The 15,645-nt window shown below is 44.9% G+C and overlaps 1 protein-coding gene across 1 annotated transcript in view; it reads left to right on the forward strand.

The window, feature by feature from the left end:
- The window catches only part of cacna2d3 (calcium voltage-gated channel auxiliary subunit alpha2delta 3), a 437,296-nt gene that overhangs the window by 230,177 nt on the left and 191,474 nt on the right, over nucleotides 1-15,645 (forward strand). Inside the window, exons 11-12 of the mRNA XM_033036559.1 lie at nucleotides 1,815-1,904; nucleotides 13,600-13,713. Of these exons, the coding sequence (XP_032892450.1) occupies nucleotides 1,815-1,904; nucleotides 13,600-13,713 (204 nt within the window). The remainder of the gene's footprint in view (nucleotides 1-1,814; nucleotides 1,905-13,599; nucleotides 13,714-15,645) is intronic.

Below are 15,645 nucleotides of genomic sequence, written 5' to 3' on the forward strand. Positions count from 1 at the left end.
GTTTGCAGACAACACCAAGATAGGTGGATAGACACAAAAAGCTGGAGAAACTCAGCAGGACAGGCAGCATCTCTGGAGTGAAGGAATGGGTGACGTTTCCGGTCGAGACCCATCTTCAGACTCCACCAAGGTAGTTGGGGTTGTGCATGGTTGAGGAGCCTGAGTGAGTGGAAGCAGGTTACTGATCAGTTGCTGGGGTGGGCAGGGAAAATGTTTTAGTTTAGTTTAGAGATACAGCGCGGAAACAGGCCCTTCGGCCCACTGAGTCCACACCAACCAGCGATCCCCACATACTGTATTAACACTACACACACGAGGGACAATTTTACATTTATACATTTTTACCGGCGCCAATTAACCTACAAACCTGTACATCTTTGGAGTGTGGGAGGAAACCGAAGATCTCGGAGAAAACCCATGCAGGTCACGGGGAGAACGTACAAACTCCGTACAGACAGCACCCGTAGTCAGGATCGAACCTGGGTCTCTGGCGCTGTAAGGCAGCAACCCTACCGCTGGCCCTAGACTCTCCCACTAGTGGAAACATCCTCTCCGCATCCTCGAGTTTGAAAGCTGCTGGGATCCTCGTATGCAGTTAGAACCTTTGTGACAATTTGAGAAATGTATTACTGCCCTCCAGTCTGCAAACCCATCGTCAGGTAAATGCCTGATATAAACTGAAGTGTTTTAGCTTGGTAAAACCACCTTAATATCAATCAGGTTTTGTGAGCATTATTAGGTCTACTCAAGCTACTCTTGCCTGATGACCCCCAAGCAATGACTTGACGGGAGAGGCATTGCAATTAATCTGTCGACGTTTCTCCATTCACTTTATAATTTGTACATTTCTCAGCGGGATCCAGGGCAATTGCCGCTTATAGCTGTGCTGGTGATTTGTGGTGTCAGCAATGCGTATGGACCTCAGCTTGCGTGAACCCACTAACTTCAGCAGCTCGATGAGATCCATCAGGGTCAGGCCGGGACAGACACATCAAGACAGTTTCCCAGAGGAAAGACTAATGATGTATGTTTGCCCCATGAAGGTAGATGACATTGCTTTGAAAGAATAATGCCTTCATTTTCACACATTAAGGTAATCCAGGCCTCTTTTGCCTTTGGGGAAAATGTCAGCAGAATGTGTTAGTGGTTGAGTTTACAGCTTTGTAAACACGCACAATCTATCCCACCTTCCACAAAACCTCTTAGCTGCAATAATGTTTCAGGAAATGATGCAGCATTTTATGTTATCAAATTCTCCAGTTCCATGGTGCAGTATTTTGCAATTGGAGAGTTGCTGCCTCACAGCGCCAGAGACCCGGGTTCGATCCTGACCTCGGGTGTTGTCTGTGTGGAGTTTGCATGTTGTCCCTGTGACCACGTGGTTTTCCACCAGGTGCTCCAGTTTACTCCCACATCCCAAAAACGTGAATGTTTGTTGGTTAATTGTCCCTCTGCAAATTGTCCCTAGTGTGTAGGGAGTGGATGAGAAAGTGGGATAACATGGAACGAGTGTAAACGGGTGATCGGTGGTCGGCGTGGACTCGATGGGACGAAGGGGAGTCCATGCTACTGTCTCCGTCTCTTCCTTTCCTTTTCCTGCGTCTGAAGAAGGGTCTCGACCCAAAACGTCGCTTATACCTTCTCTCCATAGATGCTGCCTCACCCGCTGAGTTTGTGTCTACCTTCGATTTTTCCAGCATCTGCAGTTCTTTCTTAAACAAACTGTAACCTGTAATCAGATGAAAATAACATTGGAAGAAATTGCATGAACTTGAATATTTACCTTGCTGCTTTCTATCTCTCCCACTGATTAGCATTTCCGTGAACATCTCGACACGCTGAACGCCAAAGGAATCGGGATGCTGGGCTTTGCTCTGGCGGAGGCTTTCATCCTTCTGAACCAGGTAACGGCCAGAACTGACCACTGTTCCCAGTGTCTATACTATGTGAAACTCTATACTGCCACTGAAATCCCAAGGGGGGAATGGGGAATAAATGGATGTTTATTGTTCATGTTCATAAATGATAGTAGCAGAATTAGGCCATTCGGCCCATCAAGTCTACTCCACCATTCAGTCATGGCTGGTTAGATTTAGTTGTTAGGGATAAAGGAATCAAGGGATGTGGAAAAAGCAGGAACGGGGTACTGATTATAGATGATCAGCCATGATGATCTTGAATGGCGGTGCTGCCTCGAAGGGCCGAATGGTCTACTCCTGCACCTATTTTCCTATGTTGCTGTTTCTATCTCTCCCTCCTAACCCCATTCTCCTGCCTTCTCCCCATAACCCCTGACACCCGTACTAATCAAGAATCTATCTATCGCTGCCTTCAAAATATTCATTGATTTGGGCTCCACAGCCAACTGTGGCAAGGAATTCCACAGATTCACCACCATCTGACTAAAGAAATTCCTCCTCATCTCCTTCCTAAAGAAGAATGGGGTTAGGAGGGGGAGATAGTTCAGCCATGATTGAATGGCGGGGTAGACTTGATGGGCCGAATGGCCTAATTCTGCTCCTTTCACTTATGAACTTAAACTTTCTGCTGACTGGATAGCACGCAACAAAAGTCGTGACAGTAAACTAAACTGGTAATGTCCGGCCTGGTGAATTATGCAAGGCAGAGGTCAGATGTTTAGGCTAAAGGCATGGCTGCAGCAAGTTGCTGCTCTGCTTTCTTAAAGCACACCAACGCCTCCACTTCCCCAGAATGTTGAGGAAGTTCAGCATGTCCCCAACAACTCTAACTTCCACAGATGCGCCATACAAAGCATTTTATCAGGATGCATCACAGCTTGGTTTGGGAACAGCTCCATCCAAGACCGCAAGAAATTGCAGCGAATTGTGGACGCAGCCCAGACCATGAGGCAAACCAACCTCCCTTCCATTGACTCCATCTACACCTCACGCTGCCTTGGCAAGGCCAGTAGCATAATCACCCTGGCCATTCCCTCTTCTGCCCTCTCCCATCGGGCAAAAGGTGCAGAAGTGTGAAAACGCACAGCTCCAGATTCAGGGACAGTTTCTTCCCAACTATTATCAGGCAACTGAATCATCCTACCACAACCAGAGAGCAGTGCTGAACTACTATCTATCTCTTTGGTGATCCTCGGACTATCTTTGATCAAACATTGCTGGCTTTACCTTGCACAAAACGTTATTTCCTTATCCTGTATCTGTACACAGTAAACGGCTCGATTGTAATCGTATTGTCTTTCCGCTGACTGGTTAGCACATAACAAAAGCTTTTCACTGTACCTCGGTACACGTGACAATAAACTAAACTGATAAACTGTTGTCTGCACAGCACGGCACGTGCCGGCGTAAGCTGCTGGTGCAGCATAACATCAACCAACAATGCACTGTCAATGTATTCACCTCCATCGCTGCCGACTCCTTTGCTGTTCACCTGATCACAAAGAACTGTTTGATTACCATTGATCTGTTTAATGACAATAATGCATAATTTGAACCAATCAATCCTCATCATGAACACACTTTTCTCTCGATCTTTACAACATTCTCAACATATTCATTACAGTGTAGCTCAACATTAATTGCAGCATCTTGAGAACATTCAGTCTGATAACATTTATTTTGCATTACCACTTTAGTTTAGTTTAGAGATACAGCACGGAAACAGGCCCTTCGGCCCACTTAGTCCGCACTGATCAGCGATCCCCGCACATTAACACTATCCTACACACACGAGGGGCAATTTTACACATACACCAAGCCAATTAACCTACAAACCTGTACGTCTTTGGAGTGTGGGAGGAAACTGAAGATCTCGGAGGAAAAACACGCGGTGACGGGGAGAAGGTACATCTCCGTGCAGGGCAGCACCCGTGGTCGGTCAGGATGGAACCCGGGTCTCTGGCGTTGTGAGGCAGCAACTCTACCGCCGTGCCACCGTGGCCACCACTTGAAACAACTTTCAAATTAGCGAATCATAGAGTTATACAGCACGGACTCAGGCCCTTCGGCCCAACATGTCCATGCCGACCAAGATGCCCCCTCTAAGCTAATCCCATTTGCTTGCAGTTGGCCCATAACCCACTAATCCCTCCCTTCCCATATAGAAACATAGAAACATAGAAAGTAGGTGCGAGAGTAGACCACCAGGTCCGTCGAGCCCGCACCGCCATTCGCTCATGGCTGAACACTAAACAGACACACTTACCCACAAACAGTAGACACAAGACACAGAACACAAGACACTACCCTCCCCTTTATACCGCTATCACCCCTCTCCACCCCAAGAACCTCGCGATCTCCTGGGGGAGGCAAAAAACCGGATAAAAACCCAGGTCCAATTCGGGAAAAAAATCCGGGAAATTCCTCTCCGACCCCAATCCAGGCGATCGACACTTGTCCAGGAGATCACTCAGGTCTTACTATACTAACCATACCTAGGTCCATATCCCTGCCCTCTCCCCGTAGCCCCTTATCCCCTTGGCAGCTAAAAAACCATCTATTTTAGTCTTAAATATATTTAAAGTTTCTGCTTCCACTGCTCCCTGGGGCAGTGAATTCCATAAATTAACCACCCTCTGGGTGAAGAAGTTCTTCCTCATCTCAGTTTTAAAAGAGCCCCCCCTTATTCTGCAACTATGTCCCCTAGTTCTAGTTTCCCCGATCATTGGGAACATCCTCGGTGCATCCACCCGATCAAGGCCCCTCACGATCTTATATGTTTCAATGAGATCGCCTCTCATTCTTCTAAACTCCAAAGAGTAGAGTTCCAGCCTACTTAACCTTTCCTCATATGTCAATCCCCTCATTGCAGGAATTAATCTTGTAAACCTTCGCTGCACTGCCTCCAGGGCTAGTACATCCTTTCTTAAGTATGGAACATCCTTTCTTAAGTATGGAATATCCCTGTTCAAAGGTTAGAGATTCAGCATGGAAATAGGTCCTTCGGCCCATCCAGTCCATGCTGACCATCCATCACCCGTGTTTGTCTAATTTATCCCACTTTCCCACAAATATCCCACAAGCATCTTTTAAATACTGTTATAGTCCCTGCCTCAACTACCTCATGTGACAGCTCATTCCATATGCCAACCACTCTCTGCGTGAAAACATTTGCCACTCCTGATTCCCCTACTCTGGATAAAAGTCTCTGTGAATTCACCCTGTCTCTTCCCCTTATGATCTTTTGCATCTTTATAAGATCATCCCTCAGCCTCCTGTACTCCAACAATCTTCATCTGCTTCCTTGTGGCACGGTGGCGCAGCAGTAGAGTTGCTGCTTCACAGCGCCAGAGACCCAGGTTCGATCCTGACTACGGTGCTGTCTGTACGGAGTTTGTACGTTCTCCCCGTGACTTGCGTGGGTTTTCTCCGAGATCTTCGGTTTCCTCCCACACTCCAAAGATGTACAGGTTTGTAGGTTAATTGGCTCCGGTAAAAATGTATAAATGTAAAATTGTCCCTCGTGTGTGTAGTGTTAATACAGTATGTGGGGATCGCTGGTTGGTGCGGACTCAGTGGGCCGAAGGGCCTGTTTCCGCGCTGTATCTCTAAACTAAACTAAAACATTTTCCCTGCCCACCCCAGCAACTGATCAGTAAACTGCTTCCACTCACTCAGGCTCCTCAACCATGCACAACCCCAACTATCTTGGTGGAGTCTGAAGAAGGGTCTCGACCCGAAACGTCACCCATTCCTTCACTCCAGAGATGCTGCCTGTCCTGCTGAGTTTCTCCAGCTTTTTGTGTCTATCCACCTATCTTGGTGTTGTTTGCAAACTTGCAAGCCAACCTGTCTACATTTATGTCCAAATCACTTACATATATCACAAACAGCAGAGGTCATAAGTTCATAGGTTCTAGGAGCAGAATTAGCCCATTCGGCCCATCAAGCCTACTCCGCCATTCAATCACGGCTGATCTATTACTCTCTCCTAACCCCATTCTCCTGCCTTCTCCCCATAACCCCTGACACCTTAAAAATGGCAATTTTACATTGAATTCCACCGATTCACCACCCTCTGACTAAAGAAATTCCTTCTCATATCTTTTCTGAAGGTATGTCCTTTCATTCTGAAACTGTGACCTCTGGTCCTAGACTCTCCCACTAGTGGAAACATCCTCTCTACATCCACTCTATCCAAGCCTATCCAAGACTATTCGGTACATTTCAATGAGGTCCCCCCTCACCCTTCTCCAGTTCCAGCATTGATTTGTGTGGAACTCCAGCCAGAATCACTACTGCTTCTGTCCTCTAGTGGTGAGACAGTTCTCAATCCAAATGACCAAAGCATATTTGGGCCATATCCCTCTAAACCTGTCCTATCCATGTACATGTCCAAATGTGTTTAGTAATGTATATGGATACATTTTTATTTTCAAACATTTCATCGATTATGTTTAGGTCTCTTTAACTTAATGAACGATGTTAAAGAATAATTCTGACAACTGTCTTTTAAGGGACCATATAATTTATCATTCCTTGTGTAGGAAGGAACTGCAGATGCTGGCTTAAACAGAAGATAGACACAAAAAAGCTGGAGTAACTCAGCGGGACAGGCAGCATCTCTGGAGAGAAGGAATAAGGTCATAAATGATAGGAGCAGAATTAGGCCACTCGTCCCATCTAATAGGTGACGTATTGGGTCGAGACCCTTCTTCAGATTGAAGAAGGGTTTAACCTGACTGACTGAAGAAGCGTCTCGACCCGAAATGTCACCTATTCCTTGCTCCAGAGATGCTGTCTGACCCGCTGAGTTACTCCAGCATTCTGTGTCTATTATCATGAATTGAATAGGTCCCAGCGTCTGGAATGGGAATTCCGAGGAGTTTCTTCCCCTGCCGACTGTAGCCAAGGAAGACCAAGCAATGAGACAGAGCAGAGAAGGTTTGGTGTGTAGTTCTGGGAGTTATGTAACTTTTATCTGATGCTCTGTCAGATGAGTTTGGTAACCAGTGTGTACAGTTATCCCTCAAGAACATCTTTAACCTTGTTGGTACATGTTAAATAACTTTGAGAAGCAGTCAACACCAATAGCAGATACACTCATTGTCCTTTTATTGTTCTGTCACATTGCATCCTGTGGAGAGAAGGGAAAGGCTATGGTAAATATTTAATGGAACATAAAATGCATTATATATGAAAGATACATCAAAACTTCAATGTCAGCACAATACAAAAAAATCTGTTTTTCCTTTATTTTTGTGGCTTCAATAAAGTGAATCTTGCACAAATCATATCACAGTGGTTTGTTTGAAAGTAAAATCCCGAGTTGGCAGCTTGATAGGTTGCAACAATAGTGTTTAGTCAGGTAAACAAGCGTGATGTATCGCTCATTTCACTTCGGACATGAAGAAGAATCAGGAAGTTCCAAAGGTAAATCAGAGATCTTCTGTTGAGGAACGCATGGAAAATCCATGAATTATTCCATAAATGACAGGAGATTATGCAAGCTGTCATTTTGCTCCAGCCTGTAACAACTGCAATTATCTTTTTGCAAATGAATTCAATCTCGCCAATGATTAAACCTTTTTTTTATTTTTTATAGTAAATTAAATCAAATTCGTTGACATTTGAATGACTAGCAACCATAATAAAGACTGTAAATGTCAGAATGCATTGAAATTTCCATGGCAAATGATTAATCATTATAAGTTAATTGTAGTTCATCACAAAATGCTTGTCGTTGACATTTATAATGTAAACAACTTCCGTAACCACTGCGCTAATTAATGTAAGGAGCATTCTAAGTAGGTATTCAGAGATCACATAATGCATGATAATTTCGTGAGATCTTGTGAAGAACATTTTCAATATCAGGTTAAATGAATTGTGCCGTTATTTGAAGGAGCTCCCCAAACCTCCAGGGGTTGCTCCACATGTCAGTAGAATCGCCGTGAGATTATATGTAACTTCATTTTCATTTGCACGTGTTAAAATCCCACATCTAATACAGACATGCTCTGTTACTGCCACCTGGAGGAACTCAGCATAAACTCCACAGAACACCAACCAACCTTTGTGTCATAGAGTCACAGAGTGATACAGCACGGAAACAGGCCCTTCAGCCCAACTTGCCCACAACGGACAACATGTCCCAGCTACACTAGTCCCACTTGCCTGCATTTGGTCCATATCCCTCCAAACCTGTCCTATCCTGTCTAACTGTTTCTTAAATGTTGCGATAATCCCAGCCTCAACTACCTCCTCTGGCAGCTTGTTCCATACACCCACCACCCTTTGTGTGAAAAAGGTACCCCTCAGACTCAAATTAAATCTTTTCCACTTCACCTTAAACCTACTGTGTGTCCTCTGGTCCTCAATTCACCTACTTTGGGCAATAGACTCTGTGCATCTAAGAGACTCTGTGCATAGATAGACACACAATGCTGGAATAACTCAGTGGGACAGGCAGCATCTCAGGAGAAAAGGGATAGATGACATTTCGGGTTGGGTCTGAAGAAGGGTCTCGACCCGAAACGTCACCCGTTCCTTCTTTCCAGTGATTCGGTGTAAACCAGCATCTGCAGTTCCTTCGTGCACCAAACCCTAACCCTACATCTGAGTGGGCCAGTCAAGGTTGAAGCACGTTTGGGGAAATGAGTGACACGTTGGTCTTGTATCAATGAAGGGTGAGGCCAGTGGAAGGATCATGAGTTACTGTAATATTCACTGTGTTACCACTTTCCACAAAAGCCCACATTGCCACACAACCATTCCAATATTGCACATATCTGCCCAGAAATAGGCATACAAGGAACTGCAGATGCTGATTTACCAAAAAAAGACACAAAGTGCTGGAATAGCTCTGTGGATCAGGCAGCATCTCTGGTGGACATGGATAGGCGATGTTTTGATTCAGACTGAAGAAGAGGTCTGACACGAAACGTCACCTATCCATGTTCTCCAGAGAGGCTGCCTGACCCGCTGAGTTACTCCAGCACTCCGTGAAACGTCACCTATCCATGTTCTCCAGAGATGCTGCCTGACCCGCTGAGTTACTCCAGCACAAAAGCACACAAAGTCCTTAGTTACTTCTGCATTGTGTGCCTTTTGTTGCCTAGAAATAGGGATTGTCGAACCATTTATCTTTCTGGACTAATTATGCCAAGTGGCAGTTTGCCCAGAGTTAATCTCACAGCAAATATTTCTGTGTGAAATTGCATCAATTACAAATTTGATCAGAACACCTGATCATTCTCCCAACATCAGCCTGTACCTGCTGCATCTTTACCTTCTCTACTGCCCTTCTCTACCTCCTGCTGCATAAACATAAAGCTGTCAAGCAACTTGTTCATATCTTTCATCCATCCTCCATGTCAACCAGAGTATTGGACTTTCAGTGTCACCGCTAAATCACCCTGCAAAGAATATTTCTGCAAATAATTGCTGGATAAAACCATTTGCCACAACTGCACATAGACACTCTTCGGAGTAACTGAAGAAGGGTCCTGCCCTGAAACATCACCCATCCTTTATCTCCAGAGATGCTGCTCGACCCACTGAGTCACTCCAGCACTTTGTGTCTATCTTTGGTATAAACCAGCATCTGCAGTTCTTTATTGCCACAACTGCAGGTGATGGTTTACCAAAAAAAGACACAATGTGCTGGAGTAACTCAGCGGGTCAAGCAGCATCTGTGGAGAACATGGATAGGTGACATTTCACAGAGTGCTGGAGTAACTCAGCGGGTCAGGCAGCATCTGTGGAGAACGTGGATAGGTGACGTTTCGTTGTTGACCTCTTCTTCAGTCTGAATCAAAACGTTGCCTATCCATGTCCACCAGAGATACTGCCTGATCCACCGAGCTACTCCAGCACTTTGTGTCTTTTTTTGGTAAATCAGCATCTGCAGTTCCTTGTATACCTTTTTCTGGGCAGATATGTGCAATATTGGAATGGTTGTGTGGCAATGTGGACTTTTGTGGAAAGTGGTAACACAGTGAATATTACAGTAACTCATGCTACTTCCACTGGCTTCACCATGCTCCTTTCCACTGGCTTCAGCATCTCTGGAGAACATGGATAGGTGATGTCTTGGGATTGGACCCTTCTTCAGACCCAAATTATGAGAAGTTGCAGAGCAGGTTTATCTGAAGGGACCTTTGGTGTATGGAGGCGGGTCATGTCAGTTCCCTTATAAGGGCTATTTATGAAGTGCTGCCATCACTGCAGAACCTCAAACAATGAGTATGTGGGGACCCGGCATGTCCCTTGTGTTCAGATATGGCAACGTTGAGGCATATTTTGTCAGGATGTAGGACTAGTCTTTCTCAGGGTCGGTATACTTGGCGGCATAACCAGGTCTTGAAGTGTATAGCTGCAGCCATGTTCTCCATAGTTAGCCTTTATAACAAGAGGAATCGAATATAGGAGCAAAGAGGTCCTTCTGCAGTTGTACAGAGCCCTAGTGAGACCACACCTGGAGTATTATGTGCAGTTTTGCTCCCCTAATTTGAGGAAGGACATTCTTGCTATTGAGGGAGTGCAGCGTAGGTTTACAAGGTTAATTCCCGGGATGGCGGGACTGTCATATGCTGAGAGAATGGAGCAGCTGGGCTTGTACACTCTGGAGTTTAGAAGGATGAGAGGCGATCTCATTGAAACATATAAGATTGTTAAGGGCTTGGACACACTAGAGTCAGGAAACATGTTCCCGATGTTGGGGGAGTCCAGAACCAGGGGCCACAGTTTAAGAATAAGGAGTAAGCCATTTAGAACGGAGACGAGGAAACACTTTTTCTCACAGAGAGTGGTGAGTCTGTGGAATTCTCTGCCTCAGAGGGTGGTGGAGGCAGGTTCTCTGGATGCTTTCAAGAGAGAGCTAGATAGGGCTCTTAAAAATAGCGGAGTTAGGGGATATGGGGAGAAGGCAGGAACGGGGCACTAATTGGGGATGATCAGCCATGATCACATTGAAAGGCGGTGCTGGCTCGAAGGGCCGAATGGCCTACTCCTGCACCTATTGTCTATTGTCTATGGAGAGGAGGAGAGCACATGTGAATTCAGTAGGCATCAGGACTGAGAGTGTAGCGATTCATTTTGTCCGTGAGGGAGAGAAAGGTAGAAGAGGGAAGTTTGTCGACCGGTATGAGTCAGGCCAGTTACGGGGAGCCAATGATGCGGGTAGATTTAGGAGGAAAGCTTGTTGTTCAGCAGGAAATAATGACTTCTAGTTTGAGGCCTGATATAGTGTTATGGTCAGTTAGTCAGTGAACTTAGTGGATGAGGCTTATGAAAGGAAAAAGCTTAGATATGTAGAGTTGGCAGCAGCAGTTGAGCAGCAATGATGGACAGCTAGAGTACGTCTGGTAGAGGCGGGTTGTGGAGGTTTCATAGAGAGATCGACCACATCGCTATTTGGAGAGCTCGGAATTCGCGGACAGAGTTTGCGTCAGGCCGTAAAGCAGATGTCAGAAGCAGCAGAGCAAGGCAGTAGGTGGATTTGGTGAAGAAGAAATAATGTCAGTTGGGGACAGAAAGGAAACGTTTGACATGCAGTATGTGTATTTCTTTGTAATTGTCGTCTGTGCGAGTGTATCCTGGTCTTATGCAAGGGTGAGATTTGTGATATTGCAAGCTTCATGATGGGCTAGGATTAGTGGAAGAATGGATGCAGGTGTTTGGCATTTGTTAGTGTGAGCTACTTGGCTGCAGCTAACTTTATTTAGTGGACACTGGCAGCATAAAAACATAGAAACATATTCGGCCCTTCCAGCCAGCACCACCATTCATTGTGATCATGGCTGATCGTCCCCTATCAATAACCCGTGCCTGCCTTCTCCCCATATCCTTTGACTCTACTAGCCCCTAGAGCTCTATCTAACTCTCTCTTAAATCCATCCAGTGACTTGGCCTCCACTGCCCTCTGTGGCAGGGAATTCCATAAATTCACAACACTCTGGGTGAAAATGTTTTTTCTCACCTCAGTCTTATATGACCTCCCCTTTATTCTAAGTCTGTGGGCCCTGGTTCTGGACTCGCCCAACATTGGGAACATTTTTCCTGCATCATAGGTGGTGAGATTGTTCTGGGATGGCAGAACCAACTGTTGATCCTTCCTGAGGTGTCGTGGGCCTAACTCAATGAAACACCAATGAAGGGAGGTGCCCACTTGATAACCCCAGTGATATACTGGCATCTACAGGATTAGGGTTTTGTTAAAGAGAATTAATATGTAGGTAGCTGTTTTTTTTCTTCTGCATATCGAGTCATTTGTAAGTTGGTGTATTTAGTTAGATAATAGTTTAGTTTAAAGACAATAGGTGCAGGAGTAGGCCATTCGGCCCTTCGAGCCAACACCGCCATTCACTGTGATCATGGCTGATCATCCACAATCAGTACCCTTTTCCTGCCTTCTCCCCTTATCCCCTGACTGCTATCTTTAAGAGCTCTATCTAATTCTCTCTTGAAAGCATCCAGATAATTGGCCTCCACTGCCTTCTGAGGCAGAGAATTGCACAGATTCACAACTGTCTGGGTGAAAAAGTTTTTCCTCATCTCTGTTCTAAATGGTCTACTCCTTATTGTTAAACTGTGGCCCTGTTTCTGGACTCCCCCAACATCGGGAACATGTTTCCTGACTAGCGTTTCCAAACCCTTAATAATCTTACATGTTTCAATAAGATATCCTCTCATCCTTCTAAACTCCAGAGTATACAAGCCCAGTCGCTCCATTCTCTCAGCATATGACAGTCCTGCCATCCCAGAAATTAACCTCGTGAACCTACGCTGCACTCCCTCAATAGCAAGAATGTCCTTCCTCAAATTTGGAAACCAAAACCGCACACAATACTCCAGGTGTGGTCTCACTAAGGCCCTATACAACTGCAGAAGGACCTCTTTGCTCCTATACTCAACTCCTCTTGTTATGAAGGCCAACATGCCATTAGCTTTCTTCACTGCCTGCTGTACCTGCATGCTTACTTTCAGTGACTGATGTACAAGGACCTCCAGATCTTGTTCTACTTTTCCGAACTTGACACCATTCAGATAATAATATGCCTTCCTGTTCTTGCCATCAAAGTGGATAACCTCATATTTATCCACATTAAACTGCATCTGCCCACTCACCCAATCTGTCCACTCACCCAACCTGCATCCTCATAGCATCCTCATTACAGTTCACGCTTCCACCCAGCTTTGTGTCATCTGCAAATTTGCTAATGTTACTTTTAATCTCTTCATCTACTAAATAATTAAAGTATCTTGTAATTAACTATGTTTTGCTCTATGTTTTCTTAGTTGAGTGCTTATTCAGGAGTTATAGCACAAGTACTTGGTGTTTTAATTGTAATTTTACTAGAAAACATGCTGTGCAGAATGTGATTTGCTTTAAACTTTCTTCATCGTGTGTATGGCGTGCATAGCCAAAAGTTGTCGGACAACTTGTGCTTCAAACTTTGAAGCAACCTTTTAAATCTAAGATACACTAATGGTATTTAAGAGGCTTTTGAATCGGCAACGTGCAGGGAATGGAGGGGTGGTGTTGGGGCAGATGAGATTAGTATAACTTGGCCCTGTGTTTGGCATGGATATTGTGGGCCGAAGGGCCTGTTCCTGTGCTGTTCTATGTTATATGTTGTAAATCTCCCTCTCATGTGGTTTCCTGTATGTTCTCCAGTTTAACGGCACAGGGCAGGGGAGCAGCTGTAGCCAGGCCATCATGCTGGTTACCGACGGAGCTGTGGACACGTATGACACGGTATTTGCAAAGTACAACTGGCCTGATCGAAAGGTAGGCTGCAAAACGTGATGATAAATGTTCACCCTCCTTCCCCCAGACGCTCAACCTTTAAACACTACAACCTCAAACAAGCTCTGAACTACATAGACTATTAGTGTACCATTATTGTTTGTCTTTTTGTGTGTGCGCCTGTGTGTATGTATATATGATCCATATACAGGTGTATTTGTCATTATGTGTATAAATACACTTTTTTCTCTCGTTTATTATATTGTTTCCAGTGTACTAAGTCTGCACATTCTGCTGCGATTGTTCTATCTGGGACATATGACAATAAAACACTTGACAACCTTTAATTAATGGTCATCCGACTACCGACGTGTAGGAAGGAACTGCAGATGCTGGTTTACACTGAAGAGAGACACAAACTGCCGGAGTAACTCAGCTGGACAGGCAGCATCTGTGGAGAGAAGGAACGGGTGACATTTCAGGTCAAGATCCTTTATTCCCAGCTTCGCGTTTTCATCCAACAAACAGCTAACAATGGCCGGTTTCCTTTATCATTGTTACTTTTTTGCATATCTTTCATTCATTGGTCTTTATCTGTCTACATCACCATCTATATCTCTCATTTCCCTTATCCCTAACCAGTCTGAAGAAGGGTCTCGACCCGAAACGTCACCCATTCCTTCTCTCCAGGGATGATGCCTGTCCCGCTGAGTTACTCCAGCTTTTTGGGTCTATCTTCTATCCAGAGTTGCTGCCTGTCCCGATGAGTTACTCCAGCACTTTATGTCTATTTAAAAAACAACATTGTACTTGAAAGATTAAAGATGGCGTGTAAATCGTGGCGACCAGAGTGGTCTCCTGTCTTGCGCTCTTATACATAATATGATTGTGCCTAATACACAGTAGATTTGTCACTGAATGCAAAGAAAGAATTTCACTGTACTTGTGTTCAGGTGCCAATGAAGGCCCATTGGACCATTCACATGTATCAATAAACCCAGACCCATCTCACTCCTGTGGACGCTAAGAAGTTTATAACATATTGAATGTATTGTATTTAATGATTATATATTATTTGTGTGAGCACTGTGTTTACAGACATGTTCTTCCTATCGAGTCCACATGACAAGATTAGATATTGTTCAGCCTGAGCTGAGCACACTTGCCGGCATCTTCATTGTAGGCAGTGAGACCGGGTGCTTGGCATTGGTTTTCCAGTTGAGGGCATTTCAGCAGGTGTTCCATTGTTTGTGGTTCAGTATCACAGGTGACATGGTTGGAGTTATATCCCCACTTGTTGCGAGACACCTTGGCTCTGCAATCGGTTGAGGCATTTCTATCTGGCCCAACTTGCGTCCGCACCAGGAGGGAGTTGCTCACTTGCCGTTAGTCTCATGGTAGTTGAGTGAGGTAGAGGGATATTCTATTGCCCCATACGAAGACTCGTGCTTGACTTGTTGTAATGCCAGCCTCAAGAGGACTCACGCTGTTAAGAACACTTTTCCTCGAATTTAGACTTAACAGACTTGTTCAGCTGCTGCAAGCAAGAATGTCATTGTTCCGTTGTCAGTATATGTGACAATTAAACACTCTCTCTCAACTTTTGATTTCAAGGCACTATTCCAAAGCTGCCTCTAGGAAAATTATTCACACTGACCGAGCCAATAATTTTTCCAGAATTACCATTTCAAAAGCAGATAATTTGATTGCCGTCAGATGTGTGAGTTTGTTGTGTACAAATCAGCTTCTGTATTGTGTAGGAAGGAACTGCAGATGCTGGTTTAAACCGAAGATAGACACCAAGAGCTGGAGTAACTCAGCAGGACAGGCAGCATCTCTGGAGAGAAGGAATGGGTGACGTTTCGGGTCGAGACTCTTCTTCAGACGTCATCCATTCCTTCTCTCCAGAGATGCTGCCTGTCCTGCTGAGTTACTCCAGCTCTTAACCATATAACCATATAACAATTACAGCAC

This window comes from Amblyraja radiata, chromosome 18 (genome assembly GCF_010909765.2).
Source record: "Amblyraja radiata isolate CabotCenter1 chromosome 18, sAmbRad1.1.pri, whole genome shotgun sequence".
NCBI lineage: Eukaryota > Metazoa > Chordata > Chondrichthyes > Rajiformes > Rajidae > Amblyraja > Amblyraja radiata.